This window comes from Neovison vison, chromosome 2, assembly GCF_020171115.1.
Source record: "Neovison vison isolate M4711 chromosome 2, ASM_NN_V1, whole genome shotgun sequence".
Lineage (NCBI taxonomy): Eukaryota > Metazoa > Chordata > Mammalia > Carnivora > Mustelidae > Neogale > Neogale vison.
In genome coordinates, this window is record NC_058092.1 from 101,429,965 (window position 1) to 101,452,119 (window position 22,155).

Here is a 22,155-nt window from a genome sequence, read left to right on the forward strand (position 1 = left end):
ATTGGATTAAAAGACTAACCCTGGATTTCCTGCTTAATAATTTAACATAATAACATAGGTGAGTTACTTAACTTCTCCGTGCCTTTGTTTCTTTATGTGTTTTCATTGACCTATTTAAGAGGATGATCATGTAGATCAATTTTATGACATACTATATTTGAAAATGTTTCATAAACCATGACATGATATAAATAGTAGCTTTTATTCTAGAATTTCCTATAAGAATGCTTCAAGAAATAGCTTCTGTTAGAAACCAGCCATTAACTTTATAACATGCTGAGATAGATCATATGAATCATTGCTGTTTAGAAGTGCTTTATAATATGTTATCCATTTCTGCATCTCTGAAGGACCTTGGAGTGACATGGTTCATCAGATTTGACACTGGGCAGGCATGATTCAGTGGTTAAAGTAAGGAAGTCAGACTACTGGGTGATAAATTCCATAGTTACCATGGATCTTGGGCCTCTGCTGCTTATTTATTAAGCATATAATCTTCTACTAGAGCAATAGTCTAGAAGATCTGGAAAGAGAACTTATTGTCTTAGTACTCAGGTAACTTACAACTAAATCTATAAACCCTGGCAATAATTCACAGACCTAAACATTTCCCCTAAGCCATGATGACAAAGACTTTTGACTTTCCCTGATACTTAACCTGTTACTTCACCTCTTTTAATTCTGTTATGTCTTCGTTATCTTGTTTTCATTCCTGTTCATTTGTTAATCCCTTTCCGCAGGTCTGTACCATGCCCAGAAATATGTGTGAGGCCATAGTAGATAAAGCAGAATAGAAAATAACCTGTGTGTTATTTTAATGACTCTTTCTTCTATAAATGTCATGTTCCAAAGTACCATTTGTATTCTTTAATCATTCCATGAAAATGCTCATGGCTCAAATCCATTTTATATATCGTTAATTCCAAAGTGTATACCCCCAGTCCCTGGATTTCCACATGTCTGATTGCTTGTTTGTCATATCCATTTAGATGGCCATCTGGCACCTCCAGTTCGACATGCCCCCAATTCAGACTCCTACTTTAAACCATTTCCTCCTCCAGGATTACCAGTTTCCGTGAAGAGCACCGTTCATTGGTTCCCCATTTGCCCAGCCAGAAGTCTAGACAACATCTGTGATTCTCTTTCTTCACTTACTTCATTACACACTTGATAGGTATCAAACCGAAAGAGTATATAGTTTGTTAAGAAAGATTATTTAAGATGTTAGTTCACTCTCCTTAGGAATGTTAGCAAAAGATTCCCAACTATAAAGTCTGTTTTATCAGTCTCTTCTTTTCTGAATTATTCCTTCATATCTTATCTAAGAAAGCTTTGCCCAAGCCAGAGTCACAAAGATTTCTTCCTATGTTTTAGAGATTCAGGTGTGTTTTGTTTTGTTTTGTTTTAAGATTATTTATTTATTTATTTGACAGAGAAGGAGAGATCACAAGTACGCAGTGAGGCAGAGAGAAGGGGAGCAGGTTTCCTGCTGAGCAGAGAGCCTGATGCGGGGCTTGATCCCAGGACCCTGGACCTGAGCAAAGGCAGAGGCTTAACCCACTAAGCCACCCAGGCACCCAGAGATTTAGGTTTTATATTTAGGTCTGTGATCTTCTCTGAGTTGATTTTTATATAGGTATCACAGTTCTTTCCTCCCTCCATCCCTCTCTCCCTCCTTCACTTCTTGCCTCCCTCCCTCCCTGGGTATCGATTATTCCAGCACCCAGAATAATTGTTGAAAAGATTGTCTTTTCTCCACTGCATTGTTTTTGCACCTTTGTCAGAAATCAGTTGTACATAAAGATACAAGTTTTTGAATTCTATTGTGATCTAATGATCTATTTATCTGTTATTATGCCAGGACCATGCTGTTTTAGTTATTGTAGCTTGAAACCAAGTAGTGTTAGCTCTAAATTTTTTCTCTACACTGTTTTGGTTATCTAGGTTCTTTGCATTTCCGTATTAATTTTAGAGTCACTCTGTCATTTTCTACAGAAAAGCCTGCAGGTATTTTGGTTGGGAAGTATATAGATCATTTGGGGGAATTTGACATCTTAACACTATTTGACAGTTGATATCTTCCAGTCCTTGAACAGGTTCTATTTATGTCTACATTTATTTAGGTATTATTTATAATTTCTCTCAAAAATATTTTGTAGCTTGCTGTGTATAGGTCTCACACATGTTTCATCAGATTTATCTGTAGGTATTTCTTACTGTTGATGCTGTTAAAATGATTTTTTAAATTTCAATTATATTTTGTTGCTAATATATAGAAATAAAATTGATTTAGTTTATTAAGCTTGTATCTGCAACTTTCTATACTTTATAGTTCTAGTAGTTTTTTTTGGTAGATTCCATTGAATTTTCTTTATAGACAATCATTATATCTAAGTAAACATAGCTTCCTTCTTTATTTCCAGCATGAATGCCATTTATTTAAATTTAATTCATTTCTTTTTTGACCTCATTGCACTTGCTAGGAACTATGGTGCAGTGTTGAAGAAAAGTGATGAAAATGAACAGCCTTGTCTTGTTTCTGATCTTTGGGAGAAAGCATTTAGTCTTACTAAGCATGCTGCTAGCTGTTGATTTCCTTGTAGATGCCCTTTGTGTATTTTTCCTGGTTTGCTGAGAGTTTTTATCAGGAATGGATGTCAAATTTGTGTGTGTGTGTGTCTATTTTCTTCTTCTTTGTTTTATTGAATATAGTGAATTACACTAGTTTTAAATGTTAAACCTGCTCTGCATTTCTGGAATAAGTCATACTTATTCATGATGTGTATTAGCCTTTCAGTATGTTCTTGTAATTGATTTTTCTTTTTTAAGATTTTATTTATGTATTTGACAGCCAGAGGTCACAAGTAGGCAGAGAGAGAGAGAGAGAGGAGGAAGCAGGCTCCCTGCTGAGCAGAGAGCCCGATGTGATGACCTGAACTGAACTGAAAGCAGAGACTTTAACCCACTGAGCCACCCAGGTGCCCTGTAAATGATTTGTTAAATGAGAAATACTGCTCTGTAGCTTTCTTTTTTGTCTTTGTCTTGTTTTGGTATTGTTACGGTGGTGGCCTCAGAATGGGTTGTGAAATATTCCCTCCTTCTCGTTTTTTTTTTTCTTTTAATAAAAGTTTGTGCAGAATTGATAATTGTTTCTTCCTTAAATGTGTGATAGAATTTGCCAACATAACCATCTGGGCCTGGAGTTTTCTTTTGGGAAGGTTTTTTTAAGTATAATTTCCATTTCTTTGACAGATGATTGTTTAGATTATCAGTTTCTTGAGAGTATTGGTAATTTCTGTCTTTCAAAGTATTTGTCCATTTCATATAGTTTTTCTAATTTGTTGGCATAAAGTTGTTCATAATAATGCTCTTATTGTCCTTTTAATATCTGTAGATTTGGTTTCATTGGTTTTTGCCTTAATGTTAATTATTTGCTTTCTTTTACCTAGTTTGTGTTTAATTTGCTTTCCTTTTTCTAGCTTCTAAGGTAGAAGCTGAAGTCATTGATATGAAACCTTTTTCTTTTTTCTAAAAAGGTTTCATGTTGTTAATTTACCCTTAAGTACTGCCTTAGGGCTATGTTTCTGGCATCTTATGTTTTCATTTTTATGTGGGTTTATAGTTATTTATCAAATTGGAGGGTTTTTTTAAGCTCTTATCCCTTCAAAGAATATATACACATAGATGTAGCATCAACTAATTCAGATTCTTTTGAAAATTTGACCTGAAGCCAATTAGAGTTTAATTCATATGAAAGAAAAGGCCTGCTAAGAATATTTATGTTATATTCAAACATAATTGTAGACAAATGTTTAACCTAATTAATAATAAAACTCAACTATTTTAGCTTAATATTAGTTGCAACTAGAGTGTTAATGAAAAAAATTATTTTTCATAATGGCCCTTTCCATGAAATTACTTGATTATTTATTACTTTAAATGACTGGGGTTTTTCTGTAATGGATAATCTAGGCTTATTTTATAATAGTTTAAAATTTTAATTTCCCCTGTTAGTTCAACTTAATAAAATACAGAAAATTTGGAAATTGTATTTGCGGATTCTATTGAACAGATGATTTAGATGAGATTTTCTCCTGGAAAAAGTAATAGCCAAGTAGTCTTCTATTTTATTTTTCAGATTTCCAAGGTATAAAAGTGTCTAGTATATAAATATTTTCTTAGTATTCATGGAATGAATTTCTGCAATCATGTACAAGCTTGTAATAATTTTAAATTACAAATCCATGGATTTGATATGATTCCATCAGCATACCATATTTTTGTAAAGTAAAACTTATTACTGAAGTAAATGAGGAGTGGAATAATGGAATAATTGAACTTGGAAATGCACCCATACAGTTATTGAAGAAGTTTTTAGCTCTGTGACTGATCAAGTGGCTTTTATCCCATAACAAATTGAATAGAAATATTTCCTATCCCATAACATTATTATAAAATTTTTAAAATTAAGAAACCTATTGGGTACTTAGTGAAAGCAAGGAAAAAACTGTTCTCTATCATGCAACATACATTTGCTTATAAAACTCAAAATTAGTGTATTAATACATTGTAATTAGAATATTTGTATTCTATCTTATACAGCACTATAGGCAAGCTAGTATTAGTGGAGAAGAATTAATAATGTATACCTCACATTAGATATATCCAGTTGAAATATTAAAACAAAAATAGTTTATATAAATCACACTATTGCAAAAATAATAATATTAAAATTAAAACCCTTATCTCTTCAAATAATTTTTCAGTCATGTCTCTCCAGAAATTCCAGTTATCTATATAATAGGCCACTTAGTTTGCTGATACTTTTTTTTCTTTCTGGTTTTTTTCCCCCCTCTCTGTTTCATCTTGAATAATTTCTGTTGCAGTGCCTTCAAAGTTACTAATCTTTTCTTATGTATTGTCCGATCTGCTGTTAATCCCTTCCACTGTATTTGTTTGTATCTAATATAGTAGTTTTCATCTTTTGAAGTTCAGTTTGGATCCTTTTATATCTTCCTTGTCTCTGCTTACCTGTTTGAACATAGGTAACACAGTTACAGTAACTTATAATATTCTTCTCTGGTGATTCTACCATTTGTGTCAATTCTGGATCAGGTTGGACTGGTTCCTTGTTTTCGTCATTGTGAGTTGTTTCTTTCCTGCCTCTTCGCATGCCTGGTAATCTTGGACTAGATGTCAGACATTGTCAGTTTTATCTTGTTTGAGTGCCAGATATTTTTGTTTTCCTAGAAATCTTGAAGTTTTTTTCAGGGATACAGTTAAGTAACTTGGAAACTCTTAGACCTTTACCTGTCTTAATTTTATGATTTATTAGGGGCATCTGATACATTGCTGAGTCTAAGGCTAATTATCTTCTGCATATTCTACTCTGATTGCCCTTGAAGTATGAATTTTTCTCGTCTGGTTCATGGGAAGAAGCATTATTACCAGTAGGGTCTTTGTGAGCCCTAGGCAGTGTCCCCTGCAGACCTTTCATGTGGTTCTTTTCCCAGTCTCAGGTAGTTTCCCACACATGTGTGCTGCTCAGTACCCCACTGGATACTCAAGGGAATCCTTTACGGATATCTGATTTCTCTTTCTGTGCAGGTCTCTTTTCTCTGGTATCCTGTCTGGGAATCCTAGCTGCCTTGGACTTTCTGAGCTGTGCCTTATTTTTTCCTCCCTGTGCCTCTGCCTAGAAACTTTCTGGGGGTAGTCCTAGAAGGCCCCTTGTTTATTTTCCATATCTCAGAGATCACTGTCCTTTATTACCTGATGCTCAGTGTCATAAAACCATCATTTCATGTATATTGTTCAGGTTTTTCTTTGTTTGTTTGGCTTTTTGTTTTTTGTTTTTGTTTTTTGGCTATTTTAGGTTACAGGGTAAACTATTACTTCATCCTGGTTTAAAACCCAAGTCTTTTTCTAAGTCTATTTCTTTTATTTTATTTGTTTTTTTTTCCCTTTTTATTATTATGCATTCTTAAAATATCCTTCCCTTGTTGCCTTATGTCTTTTGTTTCATATTCTTTCTCTACTTGTTTAAAAATTGATATATATATATTTTCATCTTTTCTAACAGTTGCCCTTGAATTTTAACTTATGCCCTGATTATTTATATTTTTCTAATGACATTTAGAATTAATCATTACTGGATCTTCCTTTTGAGCAAGATGAGAACTCTAGCATACTTATATTGCTCCATTGCTTAACCTCATCATAACCTTGTGGTTCAAAGTGTTAATTTCTTTGTTCACTATTGCTTCTTGTATGACCCATTTTGTGCTCCTAGTTTTAAAAAATTATTATTATTCACAGACTGCCTCTTTCGTAGTTTTTAAAAAGTTGGTCACCATACCCCTTCACCTCACTGCTACCTAGACGACCTTACTTCCTAAGTAAGAGTGAAAGTGAAGATCCTTATTTAGGAGATCTTTCTACCTGTAAGTTCATTTACTGAGTCACTGGACTTTATTTCTATTTTCCAGTCTCAGATCCTGTCCAGTATTTTTTCTTTGACCTGGGTCTTGTATTCTCTCCTCTTTGAACTCCTGAAGTTTTTCTTTTTTGGTATTCCCCTTGTGATTATACCATGTGTTAAACCTTCTGGTTCCTTTCTCATTGCCAAAAAACCCTTCTATTTCACTCTGCTGTTCCTCATTGCCATAGCCCCTTGTAGCAGACGCTCCAGCTTTCTTCTTCCTAACATAATAAAGTCTTTTGAAGAAATGTTTATATTTGTTGGTTTTTCTTATTTGCCTTCTGTTCACCCCATTTATTTATTTATTTAGAAAGATTTTAGTTACTAAATTTGACAGAGAGAGAAAGACAATACAAGCAGGCAGAGCAGCAGACAGAGGGAGAAGGAGAAGCAGACTCCCCATGGAGCAGGAAGCCCAATGCACGTAATTAACTGAGCTAAAGGCAGCTGCTTAACTGACTGAGCCACCCAGGCACCCCAGTTCACTTCTTTTAATGCATTGCCTTCTGGGCTCTGCTTTCTACCACTCCACTAAAAGTAATTTTTTATGTGGCCCAGCGACTGTCCTATAGACTGATCCAAAAAAGAACAGTGTGTTAGTTAGTTATTTCTGTATAACAAACCACTGTAAAATTTAGTGACTTAAAAGAATGTATTATTTCTTTAAAATCTACGGGTTGACTGAGAGGTTCTGCTGGTCTTGTCTGGACTTACTCCTGTGTCCAAGTGAGCTGGCAGGTTGTCTGGACACTGGCTAATCTAGCACGGCCCCAGTTGGGAAAATTCAGCCCTACTTCCGGTCTCTCACCATTTATCAGGCTATACACCTTGCTTATTTCCATGGCAGTAATAAGGTCCCATAAAAAGAAGTGAAGCACATAAGTCCTCTTGAGGATCAGGCTTGAAACTGGCACGATGTTACTTTTTACCACATTCGGTTAGATAAAACAAGTACAGTACCAGTCTGCTTTTAAAAGGGATGGGAAATGGTTTCATATTCTTCTTCGCTTAGTTTCTTAAATGTTCATATTCCTAGGAATTCTTATTTTTTCCACTTTTGCCTCACATACCTCCTCTCTTTTTAACAGGACAAACTGTGTCCTATATATCTGTAAAATACGAATCAGCAGCTGGCCAACTAGGCTAGTCTCTGGCCTGCATTTATATGGCCTACCAGTTAAAAATTTTTTTTTACATTTTTGAAGGGCTTAAACAATCCTTATCAACAACAAAACAGGAGCAGGCAACAAAGGTTATATATTATCTGTCCCTTTATAGAAAAAATTGCACTTCCACTCCATACTGATGTAAATCAGTATTTCATTACTAATTTTGCTTGGGTTTTGAACTTATATCCCCCCTCCCCACATACAGGATATTTGTCTCCTGGTTATTTGTAGGTATCTGAAACTCAGTAGGTACAAAATTGAGCTTATGATCTCTTCTTTAAAATTTATTCTTAATTGTGATTCCTTATTTCATCTGTATTTTACATAATCTGGCCTGTGCCAGAAACGTCACAGTCTGGCCAGATTCCTGTCCTGTTGTTTTTACCTTCTTAGTAACTCCAAAATCTGTTCCTTCATTTCTTATTCCCTTTGGTTAATTTGGGCCTTCCGTTCTCTCCCTCAGTTTAGTATCACCCTTACTGCCTCACCCTTCGCAATGCTGTTTTATGGTCTAATCATCTCTTGCACGTACTCTTTATTCAATGTATTGGGCTTGTAGAAGGCCATTTTGGTTTGGCTATGTGCTGTAGGCCAAAGCCAGAATATAGGGGAACAAGAAGCAAGTAGGTGAGGAGGAAAGAAGCAAGAGTAAATTTAAACTCTTTTAAGAGAAAAGAGAAACAGGGTTTAGGTATTTGGTTATTTTTAGAAAGTACATTCTTGGTTTGTCTCCCTCTCTGATTTCTTTCCTGTTTGCCCTACCTTCCCCTGTGTTCCTCTGCTTTATTCCTTATGTTCCACATATGAATGAAACCATATGATAATTGTCTTTCTCTGCTTGACTTCACTCAGCATAATACCCCTCCAGTTCCATCCATGTTAATGCACATGAGAGACTCTGGACTCCGGGGCCAGTAAACTGAGGGTTATAGAAGGGAAGGGGGTAGGAGATAAGGTGACCAGATGATGGGTATTAAGGAGGACATGTGTTGGAATGGGCACTGAGGGTTATTTGCAACTAATGAATTGTTGGCCACTACAGCAAAAACTTAGGATGGTACCATATGCTGGCTAACTGAACATAATAAAAAAAAAAGAGAGAAAGAAAATACATTCTTACTACAGTCCCCTGAGTAGTTGAAATACTATATCTGGATGCTGAGCTATAAGAAAATTAAATATTAAGGAAAACCTTAATATCAAGACTTTTGTGTGTATTTCTGATAATTCACATGAATGAAGTTTTGTAAGGCTTTTAAAATAGTATTTCAGTGGATAGTTCATATAAGCAATTGAATATACTACAATTATAGACATCATAGTATTGGAATTAGGAAAGTTTAAAAATGTACACGTGTAAATTTTATTGAAACTTGAAATAATGAGTACTTAAGGTAGTTAATGCATTCATTCTATAAACTTTTTTGTTGGACTTGTAAACATTAAGTGTTAGGTATTATTATTATTAGTAGTTATTATTTATAACTATTTGTTGCCCTAAACTGAAAAAGAGTGAGAGATTTTGAAAACAGAATCATTTTTTTAAAAAATGTGATCTAATTCATTTTAAAAAAGAAAAAAATGCCCCTTTTTAAAAAAAGGTTTATTTGGGGCGCCTGGGTGGCTCAGTGGGTTAAGCCGCTGCCTTCGGCTCAGGTCATGATCTCAGGGTCCTGGGATCGAGTCCCGCGTCGGGCTCTCTGCTCAGCAGGGAGCCTGCTTCCCTTCCTCTCTCTCTCTCTGCCTGCCTCTCTGCCTACTTGTGATCTCTTTCTCTCTCTCTGTCAAATAAATAAATAAATAAAAATCTAAAAAAAAAAAAAACCTTTAAAAAAAGGTTTGTTTATTCATTTATCTATGGAGAGAGAGTGAATACGTACGTGCATCAGTGTGAGAGGGTGAGGGAGAATCTCCAGCAGACTCCCTGCTGAGCATGGAGCCTGACATGTAGCTTGATATCATGACCCCAGAGATCGTTATCTGAACCAAAACCAAGAGCTGGATGCTTACCTGACTGTGCCATCCAGGCACCTACCCAAAAAGAAAAAATTCAAGTTATTAATTGTGAAATGCTATTCACACTTGAAAATAGGAAGTCAGCCATTTAATAATTGCTTATTGAGCACTCTCTAAGTAAAAATTGTGCAAAGCATTGTAGGGTATTATATAAAGAAACAAGCCAATGAGTGTCTCTTAGTTTTGCAGAGTCTGCTTTCCTTTAAGGCAACTCAGACTTATCAGCATATTAAACAAGGCCGTTATCAGACTCATTGTCTAATTTTTTTTCTGATATATCAGTTTTCAAATAGTTGTTTTAAATTCTATGTTTGCCAACTTTTCAGTGCAAATTGATCAGTTTTGGCTTTATACACTTATTCTCTTGGCACTTTTTTTTTTTTTTTTAAGATTTTACTTATTTATTTGGCGGACAGAGATCACAAGTAGGCAGAGAGGCAGGAAGAGAGAGAGGGGGAGGCAGGTTCCCTGCTGAGCAAAGAGCCCAGTAGGGGGGCTGGATCCCAAGACCCTGGGATCATGACCTGAGCCCAAGGCAGAGGCTTTAACCCACTGAGCCACCCAGGCGCCCCCTCTTGGTACATTTTTTAAATACACTTATTTTAAACTTTTTTTCAGAAGGTAGCTGCACTATTTATTTATTTATTTGGTTTGAAGAATTCCAAGTTATTTTATTAAAAAATTTTTTAATTTACATTTTATTTTTTCTATTTTATTTATATTTTATTTTTTCAGTGTTCCAAGATTCATTGTTTTTGCACCACACCGAGTGTCCCATGCAATATGTGCCCTCCTTAATACCTACCATCAGGCTCACCCATCCCCCCACTCGCCTCCCCTCCAAAACCCTCAGTTGTTTCTCCTGGTTTACTCTCTCATGCTTTGTCTCCCCCTCTGATTTACCCCAATTCACTTTTCCTTTCTAATGTCCTTTCCTTTCTAATGTCCTCCATGTTATTTCTTATGCCCCACAACAAGTTAAACCATATGATAATTGACTCTCCCTACTTGACTTATTTTATTTTGCTCAGCATAATCTCCTCCAGTTCTATTTGTTGATACAAAAGTTGGGTATTCATCCTTTCTGATGGAGGCATAATACTTCATTATGTAAATGGACCACATCTTCTTTATCCATTTGTCTGTTGAAGGGCTTCTTGGCTCCACAGTTTGACGATTGTGACCATTGCTGCTATGAACATTGGGGTACAGATGGCCCTTCTTTTCACTACATCTGTATCTTTGGGGTAAACACCCAGTAGTCAGTTGCAGGGTCATAGGGCAGCTCTATCTTTAATTTTTTGAGGAATTTCCAACACTGTTTTCCAAAGTGGCTGCACCAACTTGCATTCATTATTTACTTTTTCATGGTGTAGTACATTCTCCCATTCGCATAGTTGAGTTCTTTACTGATGAGTTTTCCTTATGTGCATTGGAGTTTTCATTTGTAAGCTCAGTTTCAGTGAGAGCTTCATGACATGTACGTTTTTCTTTCCACTTTCACTACTTACTGCTCCATTCCTGGCAGTTTTATTAATGCTTCCATTGGCTCATCAGTTCAGAACTTGGGTCTTTTTTATACTGGAATGTCAGTTTTCCCAAGGATATAACACATCTGTTTGCTCAAATATGTAACAGTTTATGCTAGTCTCAGTCTTGCAGCAGTTTCTGCTTCCTTTTGTTAGTCTAGGAAACTAATTTCACACCCCGAGTTCCACCATGAGTGAGTGCTTTGTATCCCATTATGTTGGAGGAAGTAAACTTCTGGTTGTATTTATTTACTTACAAAAAATAGAAGCTCCTGCTTTTAACACTGAGTTTCTTTGTATTTCTTACCTACTACAATTTTTATTTTGTTTTCAAGTGTGGAATACCTTTTAAATAATTATTTCATCCTTTGTTGTTGATATGTGCTCTGGGGGGCAGGGTGTGATCTTGTATGAAGTTAAAAGATCATCTTGACAATAGCCATTGTATAACAACTATTTTTGCGGTGGGGAGGGGACGACGACAGAGAGAGTGGGAGAGAAACAATTCTAAGCAGGCTCCACACCCAGTGTAGAGCCTGATGAAGGGAGCTCAGCCTCACAATCCTGGGTTACGGCCTGAGCCAAAAGCAAGAGTTGGACACTTAATCAACTGAACCAGCAGGCACCCCATGACTATGACAATTTTTTAAAGGTTTTTCTATGTTCCCCCTAAAATCATCCTGAATTACAGAGCGGTAACAAGCTTACAAGTCCCACACCATCCAGAAATACTGGAGTAAACCAAGATGCCCTAAGTTCCTATCTTCTTTGATTTTTATTGAAGATAGGACAACCTGAGAGCAGATCAGGAGACAGGGAAGGAGAAGTCATACATATATAGCATTAACAAATTGCAGAGTTATCCAGAAAGAACTCAAATTGAGAAAGTTTTATTAGGACTTCTGCTTCATGGTGGAAGATTGAACTATAACTTCACTACTGTGGTCAACCAGCTTCCTAGAGACCACAGTGAAATGGAGGTACAGAAAAATGTAGAAAGCAGTTAACTCAATAGAGTGAGGAGATTTGGAGGTAAGTGGGAGATCATAATGGGCAAGATTATTTAAACAAATTTGCTTAAACAAATCAGTGTAATGCACTGTAGCTGGGAGTGTGAGTAGACCTGAGAATGGCGCAGCTAGAATGTAGTAAAAGAGCACTATAAAAGGGTGACTGAAGAAATTCCAGACTGATTCAGAGTTCATAAACAATAGGTACACATAATTGAATAAATAAGTGAGGAGTAGAGTTATTAGTAGGTATTTATTCAAAGTCATTATAGGGAACAAGTGCTCCACTTGAAGTTCTTATGCACCTGCTCATCCTGGAATTTTCTTGTAGACAAAACTCTTTAGCACTTCTTTTTAAAAAGTTGAGTGATTTCATTGAAGAGGAAGTTAAAATTTTCCATGTGAATGTTAGTACCCCAGAATAAAGCCTCCCTTTATTCTAAAATTCAAGCAGATCCAGTTTCACAACAAATACCCTGTTCATGACTCTAAAGTGAAACCTGGCAGTTGGCCCACCTTTCCTCAACTTTGCCTACACAGAAGGCATCCAGTCAGAATTCCCACTCAGGAGAGAGACCTAGTGATGTTCATTAGACCTAGTGTGTTCAGTGGAAGAGTATCCCCTGTTCTGTAGAGGAAACCCCCACTAACTACCCAGAATTTTAGTCTTAACACAGATAAATAAACAGTGGTTGGTTGATGCAGTGGGGTATCAAATAGCAGCGCATACATACAACAACGTGGTTGACTCTCACAGAGCATTGAGATACAGAAGATAGCCACAAGAAAATATATAACATTTATTAAATATACCAGTAGACAAAGTTAAACAGTAGTGGTTGGGAGAGGGTATCAGATGATAACCATATAAAAAAGTGATTACATTTTTTTTTAACCAAAAATTAAGATAATGGTTATTTTGGGGGATCTGGGAATAATAATTGAGAAAGGGTACATGAAAGGTTTTTGGGCACTAGCATTCTTCTGAGTAGAGATTATGCAAATACTCTGTACAATGAATTTTATATGCTTTTCCATGTGTATGTTAAATTTCACAGTGAAAAATATTTAAAGTCAAAAGGGGATCCTGGAAGAGACTGAAGCAATTCCATAAACAAGCATACCTAGTTTTTTAGAGAACTCTAAGAAGATGATGTATTCATAAAATAGGAATATAGTACTGTGAAAAAAGAAATAGAGAACAGAGAAGAGCTCACAGGTCAAAAGTATCATTGCTTACAGTAAAACCACAGTGAAAGGACTAAAATATAAACATTAAAAAAAAAAAATCACAGGGGTGCCTGGGTGGCTCAGTGCATTAAGCCTCTGCCTTCGGTTCAGGTCGTGGTCTCAGGGTCCTGGGATCGAGCCTCGCATTGGGCTCTCTGCTCAGTGAAAAGCCTGCTCCCCTCCCCCCCCCCCGCCTGTCTCTCTGTGTACTTGTGATCTCTCTCTCTGTCAAAAAATAAATAAAATCCTTAAAAATAAATAAATAATTCCAGAATATAGAGAAAGAAGACTAAGAGAGACTAAAATCTGAGAGTAAAGAATAATAGAAAATCAATCCAAGAGGTCCAGTTTCCAACTAGTAAGAGTTTCAGAAGAGAGAAATAAGCAGGTGAAGTGAGGAAAATAAATAATGGAAGAGAATTTTCTCAGAGTTGAAAGATGCAAATCTATTATTGGAATAGTGCCCAGCACAATGAATGTAAGAAAACATTTGAACAGTATCAAAATGCAGATGTAGAGCTTACAAAGGCCAGTTGAGTTTGAGGAAGGGGATTGGAGAAAAGAGGACACGTTGAGCCTATAAAATAGTATTGCTAATGTCTCTCACCCATGACACGATGTTACGGGACATTGGGGCAGTACTTTTGAGAACCTCTGTGGGAAGAGGATTTCCAACCTTGAATTTGATACCTTTACAATATAAAATTAGGAAGGGGAGCATAATAAAGTTATAGTTATAATCCACATAGTCCTTTCTGGGAAATTATATAAGAATATGACAGTAAAACAAGTGTAAACAAGATGACATGTTGAGGAAACCATGGTACAACTTGAGAAAGCAGGTACAGTACCCCTGAGAGAATAACCAGCTTGGGGAGGAAAGCCTCAAGGACAATGAAATGTTTATTTCATAGGAGGGACTCAGTGTACTTGGAAGTGACACACCTGAGGGGCTGGAAAGAAAAATGATGAAGGAAAAACAGGGGAGACCACAGACAGGCAAATAGGAGGACAACTGAAACAAGCACGTTTTTAAGCAGTTGATGAGAAGCCCAAGACAAGACTGGGCAGCTGGTAAGATAGTAATGACATCATTTACCAAGTGAGTCAAGACATCATGACATGACCACAACACTGAAGTAACAGTTTTGATGGGGATATTTTGTCATAGTTGTTTTATGAAGCTGTTTTAACATAGTTCCTCGCCAAATAAAAAATTACTGTCTTCTGGTTCTTTAGCAAATAATGGACCCAAAAGGCACCCCTCAACATTTCTGTTTTACATATATTCTCTGTCCCTAAATATAAGGGACTTTCCCTGTCTACTCAATTCCATATTGTTTTAATATTTTACAAATATGTGTTATCTTTTATGATTTCCAGTAACTTTAAAATATTTAAGTCTGTTGGAACTAATTTAGCATCTGAGTGTAACTTAGCCTTTAAACCCATTGTCCTATATTACCATCATTATAAAATTCTTAAATGTAAGTATGACAAGTATTGAAAGCTCTTAGAAATCTAATTGTGATCTTCTTCTGCAGTCTGAGAGAAAACTGTGTTTTTTTCCTCTGAGTGTCTTCCCTAATACCCAAGCACTTTAAATGTTAGAGACTCAGAAGCCTACATAAGGCAGGGGGCTTCTTCTAGGTATTTAAATGGAAAACAAAGGAGATCATTGAGCTCCCAAATCATTCTTGAAAGCCACTTCATATGAGTGGCTATTTTATGTGAACTTGACAGGTCATTTAGTGATAGAGGTCAGAAAAATAGATATCTTTGGAAGTTGGGGTATTGATTGGGAGGGCCACATGAGGGAGATTTTGGAATTTTGGAAATGCTCTATATTTTTATTTTGGCGGATTTGTGGGTGTATATATGTAAGAATTCATTCAAGTGTACACTTAGGTCTAAAGGAAAAAATGTGAGAAATAAGAGCATTTGAGATGCAGGCCGTTGAGGATACAAGCGAATTACTAAAGTATTAGCAGATCATGTTTAAAGTGAATGGCGGCACTTTCCCCTGTTTATTTCTATAACAGAAGATGATTTAACCACCTGAGTTACATGTATTCCAATAATGCATAAATATATACAGTAAAAATTGAAGGGCTACTTTCTTAGAGGTAATCACTGTGCACGGCTGTCTTTTCGGACCTTTTCTATGTTACAATAATATTCTTTAAACATACAAATTTTTAGTAGTATCAAACTGTGTTTTTCTGAAACTTGCCCTCCCTCTATTTAACAGCATATAATAGATGTATTCCCAGTAGCAGATGAAAGATTCACCTGATCCTCTTTAATGATTACGTGTTCTCTTACAGTCTGTTTATACTGTAATTTATGTAGCTATATCCCTAGACCTTTGAGGTTATCTGACGTTTTTATTAATGGATACAGGGCTCTGATGACCTTTTTTTTTTTTTTTTTTTAACATCTATACTTGTGTATTTGTGCAAGTGTTTGTTAGAGGATAATTCCAGAAGTAGAAAATGTAGTTACATTTTGATAGCTACTACAAAAATTGCCCTCTGTTCCCAGCACCTGTGAACCGTAACTTTATCTACATTGGATACTGTGAGTTTTTAAAAATGTTTGCCAATTAAATAGACAAAAATGGAACCTATTTTTTTAATTTGCTTTCCTCTGGTCACTAATGGAGTTGATCTTCCTTTCTTATTTTAATTATCAATTTGTGTTTCTTTTTTTAAGTAACTTGTGTGTGCTCTAAAGCAGTTTTCCTTATTTAGTTATCAGAGTTCTTTGTATAGGGTATTAATCTTTATTTCTGTTATATATACTGCAAATACCCTATTCGATTTCTTGTCTTATAAATTCATTTATGGTAGCTTGTACCAGATGATGCTATAAATCTTTTCTTTTGTGTTTTGCCTAAGAACATTATCTGCTTAGGAAGGGCAGACATCTTCTTGTATTTTTTTCTGGAATACTTAGTGTTTTGTGTTTTACTTTTAAATCACTGATCCACCACAAATTTATTTTTGTGAGCTTATGCGTGTTCCCCCAAACATATAGCCAGCTGTTTCATAAACCACCCAGTGGTCCATCGTTTGCTCACTAAAGTAGGAAACCAGTGCTAGTACTCTGTGAATGATTGACAAGTCATAAAAATGTGCTGTTTTTTTTGGGGGGGCAGGGCGGATGTGAGTTTTTAAGCAAAGTTTAAGAATGTAGAATGGGGCTCATGGAAAGGGATAGAAGAATAGTGTTGCCTTGGAGATTGTGCTGTTGCCTTGGATAGGATTAAAAGCATAGATGGGGTAGAATAAGAATACACATAGGGCAGACATATGAAGTAAGAGTTATATAAATAGCAACCAAGTGTATCCATTCAATAGCTTATTATAGTATGCAAAGTTTTACTACAAAGAAATTCTTGGGCTTTTTCTCCTTTTAGATTTATTTTACTTTACTGTCTATGGCACAGAAATCATCACTAACCATCCTAGAGAAAAATGAGCTCTTTTTAGTTAACATCAGATTCAAGTGTATCTCGTGTTTAATCTTATAGATTGTATAGTTAAAGTCATTAATATATGAAAGATAATTGTTTTCACTTTTGGAAAAGTATGATTGTGTGATGGTATACAAACTCTATGGCTGAAGAAAGACTCCTACGTATGTGAAATACCCCGTCCCCAGAAAGGGGTTTCTGGAAAGTTGGATATACATGCAGAGGGAAGTGATAAGGGCATATTTTTACTGGACTGAATTTGAAGTATGCTGCAAATAAGGCTGTCAATATAATTTTTAAATTACTGACCAGTAATAGTCATTATACTTGAAAAAGATTATTTCATTGTTTTCTGTCTTCTCTCTTCTCCACCTTCATCCTTCCCTTTTTCTTTTATTACAGATCACACATCAGTTGGTGGGCTGGGAGACAGTTTTTATGAATACCTACTAAAAGCATGGTTGATGTCAGATAAAACAGACCACGAGGCAAGAAAAATGTATGATGATGCTATTGAGGTAATTTTTGCCAGAACATTTACCTGCTTAACATTCTTTGAATATACAGTGTGTTTTGTAGTGACCAGTGACCACCTATGTGCATTTGATTCTTTGCCCTCACTGTAGAGTTTTAGTATTTTAATCTAAAAGTCTTGTATTGTTTTCCTTTATTGTGGCTTTTTTTTTTTTAAAGATTTTATTTATTTATTTGTCAGAGAGAATGAGCACAGGCAGACAGTGTCAGGCAGCGGCAGAGGGAGAAGCAGGCTCCCTGCTCAGCAAGGAGCCTGATGTGGAACTCAATCTCAGGATGCTGGGATCATGACCTGAGCCGAAGGCAGCTGCTTAACCAACTGAGCCACCCAGGCATCCCCCTTTATTGTGGCATTTTAAAGAAATTGTTGAAGAATAAATAAGTAATGGTTTATGTACGAACATTTATTATAATTACTTTTAGTTATTATCTACACAGACTGGAAAAACTTGTGACTTTACATATATTTTCATAAACATTTCATCTTTCAGCTGACATTGAACCTACTCATGGAGAGCCTTATGGACAATAATAAGGGCAAAACACTTACCTAATATTTTCCACACACCAGGAGCTGTTGTAATCCCTTTTACATGAAATGAAATCATTTCATCTTTACTACCATTTTATGCTTGAGAACCTCATGGCACAAAGAGGTTGAGTAACTTGCTCAAGTTCACAAAAGCTAGTAAGTGGTGGAGCCTAGAACTGAACAGTCTGGCTCCAGGGCCTGTGCTTTGAGCCACTTTACTGTATCATTTCATATTTATATAAAATAGATATAAATGTCTATCACCTCTTACAAGCTGTGACAGTTTAAAATGGGAAAAGGTTTCAGTCCTGGAAGCACTTATATGTGATATCTCCAAGCAAAAACTGTGAAATAGAGAAGTGTGTCACCCACTTATTAAGTTATTTGCTTTCCGATCCAGCACAAACCCATAGCCCTTTAGTGATTTTTTTTTTTTTAAAGATTTTATTTATTTATTTGACAGAGAGAGATTACAAGTAGGCAGAGAGGCAGGCAGAGAGAGAGAGGAGGAAGCAGGCTCCCTGCTGAGCAGAGAGCCCGATGCGGGACTCGATCCCAGGACCCTGAGATCATGACCTGAGCCGAAGGCAGCGGCTTAACCCACTGAGCCACCCAGGCGCCCCAGCCCTTTAGTGATTTTAATTGGTTTTTAAAGTTGTATTGGAGCGCCTGGGTGACTCAGTCAGCTAAGCATCTGACTCTTGGTTTTGGCTCCGGTCATGATCTCAGGGATGTGAGTTCAAGCTCCATGTTGGACTCAGCACTGGCTGTGGAGCCCGCTTAAGATTCTCTCTCCCTCTTCCTTTGTCCCCCTCCCCAAATAAATAAATAAAATATTTTTTAAAAATCAGTTTTTACATTCTTTCTCTCTCTCTCTCTCTCTTTCTCTCTCTCTCTCTCTCTATATATATATTCTTTAAATTTTATTATTTTCACTGAAGTATAGTTGACACATAATGTAGCATTGGTTTCAGGTGTGCAGTGTAGTGATTCAACAGGTCCTTACTGCTGTACTCACTGCAGGCGTAGCCACCACCTGTCACCATATAACACTATCACAGTACCACTGACTCTATTCCCTGTATCCCTATGACTGGCTCGTTCTATGACTAGGAGCCTGTATCCAACTACCCTTCACCCATTTTGCCCATTCTCCCACCCTCCTCTCCTGTTCTTGATATTCTTAAATTAAGTTTTCTCTACGTTTTTCTTCATCAGAGTTGTTTGGATTTTCAAAGAAACACATTTAGACTTTGTTGACTTTGTATAATTTTGTATATAACAACACCATTCTGACTGTGATTGATGATCAATATTCAGAGTTCTAGCTATTGTGTTTTTAAATTAAAGCAAGAATCTTATTCTTTTTATAGCCTTACTTTTGGGGGAACTAATTCCCTCTAGTTTACAGAATGCACAGATGGTAGACTGATAATTTGGTATATGGTGTTTAGTCCATTGTAGGCATTCAGTAAATGTTTCTTGGATAGGCATCTATTGAATGCCTTTCCTGTGGAAAACATAGCAGATGCCATGAGGCCCACAAAGATGAAAAATACTGTCCTTGTATTCAAAAAACTAATCTTTCCATTTGTGGAGTTAAAACAACAATCAAAACTTAGAAATCAGTGGTAGTCTCTTCTTTTCCTTACGACCCAATTCCTAATTCCCCTGACAGCCCAAATACAAGTATTTACCATTTATTTATAAAATGACTTCTTAGCTGAACATTTATTGACTGCATACTACACTCATAGGCCTTATGGAGTATAAGATGATGAATGAGGCATAGTCCTTAAAATTCTGTAAAACAGACATTATCATTGTAAGGAACACACAATAAATTTTTCCAAAGCTGGTTGTTACCAAACTTGTCAGAGAACAACACACAAAAATATGGGTTAAGTCTTATTCTTTTTTATTGTCCCAAAAGTGTAGTCTCTAATTGTATATAATCCTTTTCACCAAAGATAACTAGATTAATGGTATTTCTTAGGCTTTTCCATAGAATTATCTCTAAAGGCAGAGAACTAATTTATAGCCCCTCCTAGCAAAGTCTGAGAACATAGTCCAAAGGAACAGAGCTCCTAAAAAATCTAATTTTTATGAAGTTAAATGTACTTGTTGGAGACTATCTTGTGTTACATTCAAGTTGAATGTAAAATATTTCTCTTACCATCCCCACATCTTTTGAGTAAAGTTGGCATTCCAGGAAGATGGACTCTGTTTTCACATGGCCTCTCATTGCCATGACACAGCACCCAAAACAGATACCTGGGTTTGCAAAGTAAGGGGCTGAGGGGTGACATTTAAACTTCTAACTGGTTTTGAAAGCTTTATAACATACAAGCTGCCTCACCTAATAGTGCCTTTTTAAAGCATTTTGACAAGAGCTGTGGTTACGAGGAAAAGGAGAGACCATTTTTACTAAATACCAAAATCATATTTTTCTGATTAACCTAGGTATCCTCCTCTTCAGCTTTACTGTATGAAATAGAAAATAGATTGATGGAACCTTTTGGGTTATAACTTGTCATCATGATCTCAACTGACTGATTCTTATGAATTCCATTTAGCACTAGAAGAAGAACACCTGTAATGCAGGTCATGTTGTGTCTTTAGGTCAGTCTTCTGTCTCCCACCTTGTCTTTATCCTGGTAGTGATGCGGTATTCAAGATTCTGTGCGACTTGTTTGCTCTCCAAAACTTACTTTTTATAAATTAACTCTTCCAGTTAGGGAAAGTTACTGATTTGTATTATATCCTATTACCTATTAAGGTTTTATGATAACTGGAAGAATGTAGTAGGTTTGAATACTAACACTTTGCTTCTAAAATTTTGAATTTCTACTCTTTCTTACAGGCTATAGAGAAACATCTTATTAAGAAGTCCCGAGGAGGTCTCACCTTTATTGGAGAATGGAAAAACGGGCACTTGGAAAAGAAGATGGGGCATTTGGCCTGTTTTGCTGGGGGAATGTTTGCACTGGGAGCAGATGGTTCCAGAACGGATAAAGCTGGTCATTATTTAGAGCTAGGGGCAGAAATTGCACGTACATGTCATGAGTCATATGACAGAACTGGTAAGAGTATTAATAACACTAACCACTTAGACTAACAACCTCTAAGTTAAAAATATATCCAGGAATTAGAAGGAAAATATATAGGCATTTGTCACTTTAAAATAGTTATTCTAATGCAGTTAATCATTTTTTTAAGAATTTTAATTTTAATTCTGGAGATGTGTTCGTTTTTAAAAATTATTCTGAATTCTACTGATTTTATTAATAAAGATTTTTAAGAAATTGTTTTAAGCATGTCAGGTGGGGCATTTGAGGATGTGTGGAATGACATTATTTATTTTAATATAGTAAGAATCCATTTTAGCCATTCATTTCAGCTTCTGTAAAACTAGTTACTTAAAAGAACACAGAATTGGCTGATTGGGGTTACTTACCTTGCATATCCTCTTATGAAAATAAGAATGACCAAAAAATAATAGTAGTTATATTGAATGTATAATTGGTATCTGGGTCTTTTAGTAGTCTCTTAGTCAATTCACCGATAATTTTGGGATTGATTGTGCCTTAGACAAAAAGGATCCTCTGTTGCTTTAGGCAAATATGTAATGTTATGTAATATTTCTGGGTTGCAGTGTCCTTACTTGGAAAATGAGATGGTTCTCAGTGGTGAAAAGGATTGTTCTTGGGAGGTGGGGAAAAAATATTTTTATTTATTTTATTTTTAAATATATAAAGACTAGATATATATACAGTCATGGATAGATAAACATATTTGATCAAATGCTGTCCTTGTTGATGAACAGGATAGAAGTTCTCTAACAAAATATATTGATGAGCTGTTAGTTAATCAAAATTTCATAGAGAGAGAAGGCAATCAGGATTTTTTTTTTTTTAAGATTGATTTATTTATTTAACAGAGAGAGATCACAAGTAGGCAGAGAGGCAGGCAGAGAGAGAGGGGGAAGCAGGCTCTCCGCTGAGCAGAGAGCCCGATGCAGGTTTCAATCCCAGGACCCTGAGATCATGACCTGAGCCGAAGGCAGAGGCTTTAACCACACTGAGCCACCTAGGCGCCCCGGCAATCAGGTTTTTTAACAGACTTCCAAAAGGATTGAGAAATACTAAAGTAGGCCTTCCAAGATTTTTTTTTCTG

General features: G+C 36.1%; 1 protein-coding gene across 1 annotated transcript in view; it reads left to right on the forward strand.

Moving 5' to 3' along the window:
- MAN1A2 (mannosidase alpha class 1A member 2) overlaps positions 1-22,155 on the forward strand; it is a 187,683-nt gene that overhangs the window by 127,347 nt on the left and 38,181 nt on the right. Inside the window, exons 9-10 of the mRNA XM_044239005.1 lie at positions 17,316-17,431; positions 20,843-21,062. Coding sequence (XP_044094940.1) covers positions 17,316-17,431; positions 20,843-21,062 — 336 coding nt within the window. The remainder of the gene's footprint in view (positions 1-17,315; positions 17,432-20,842; positions 21,063-22,155) is intronic.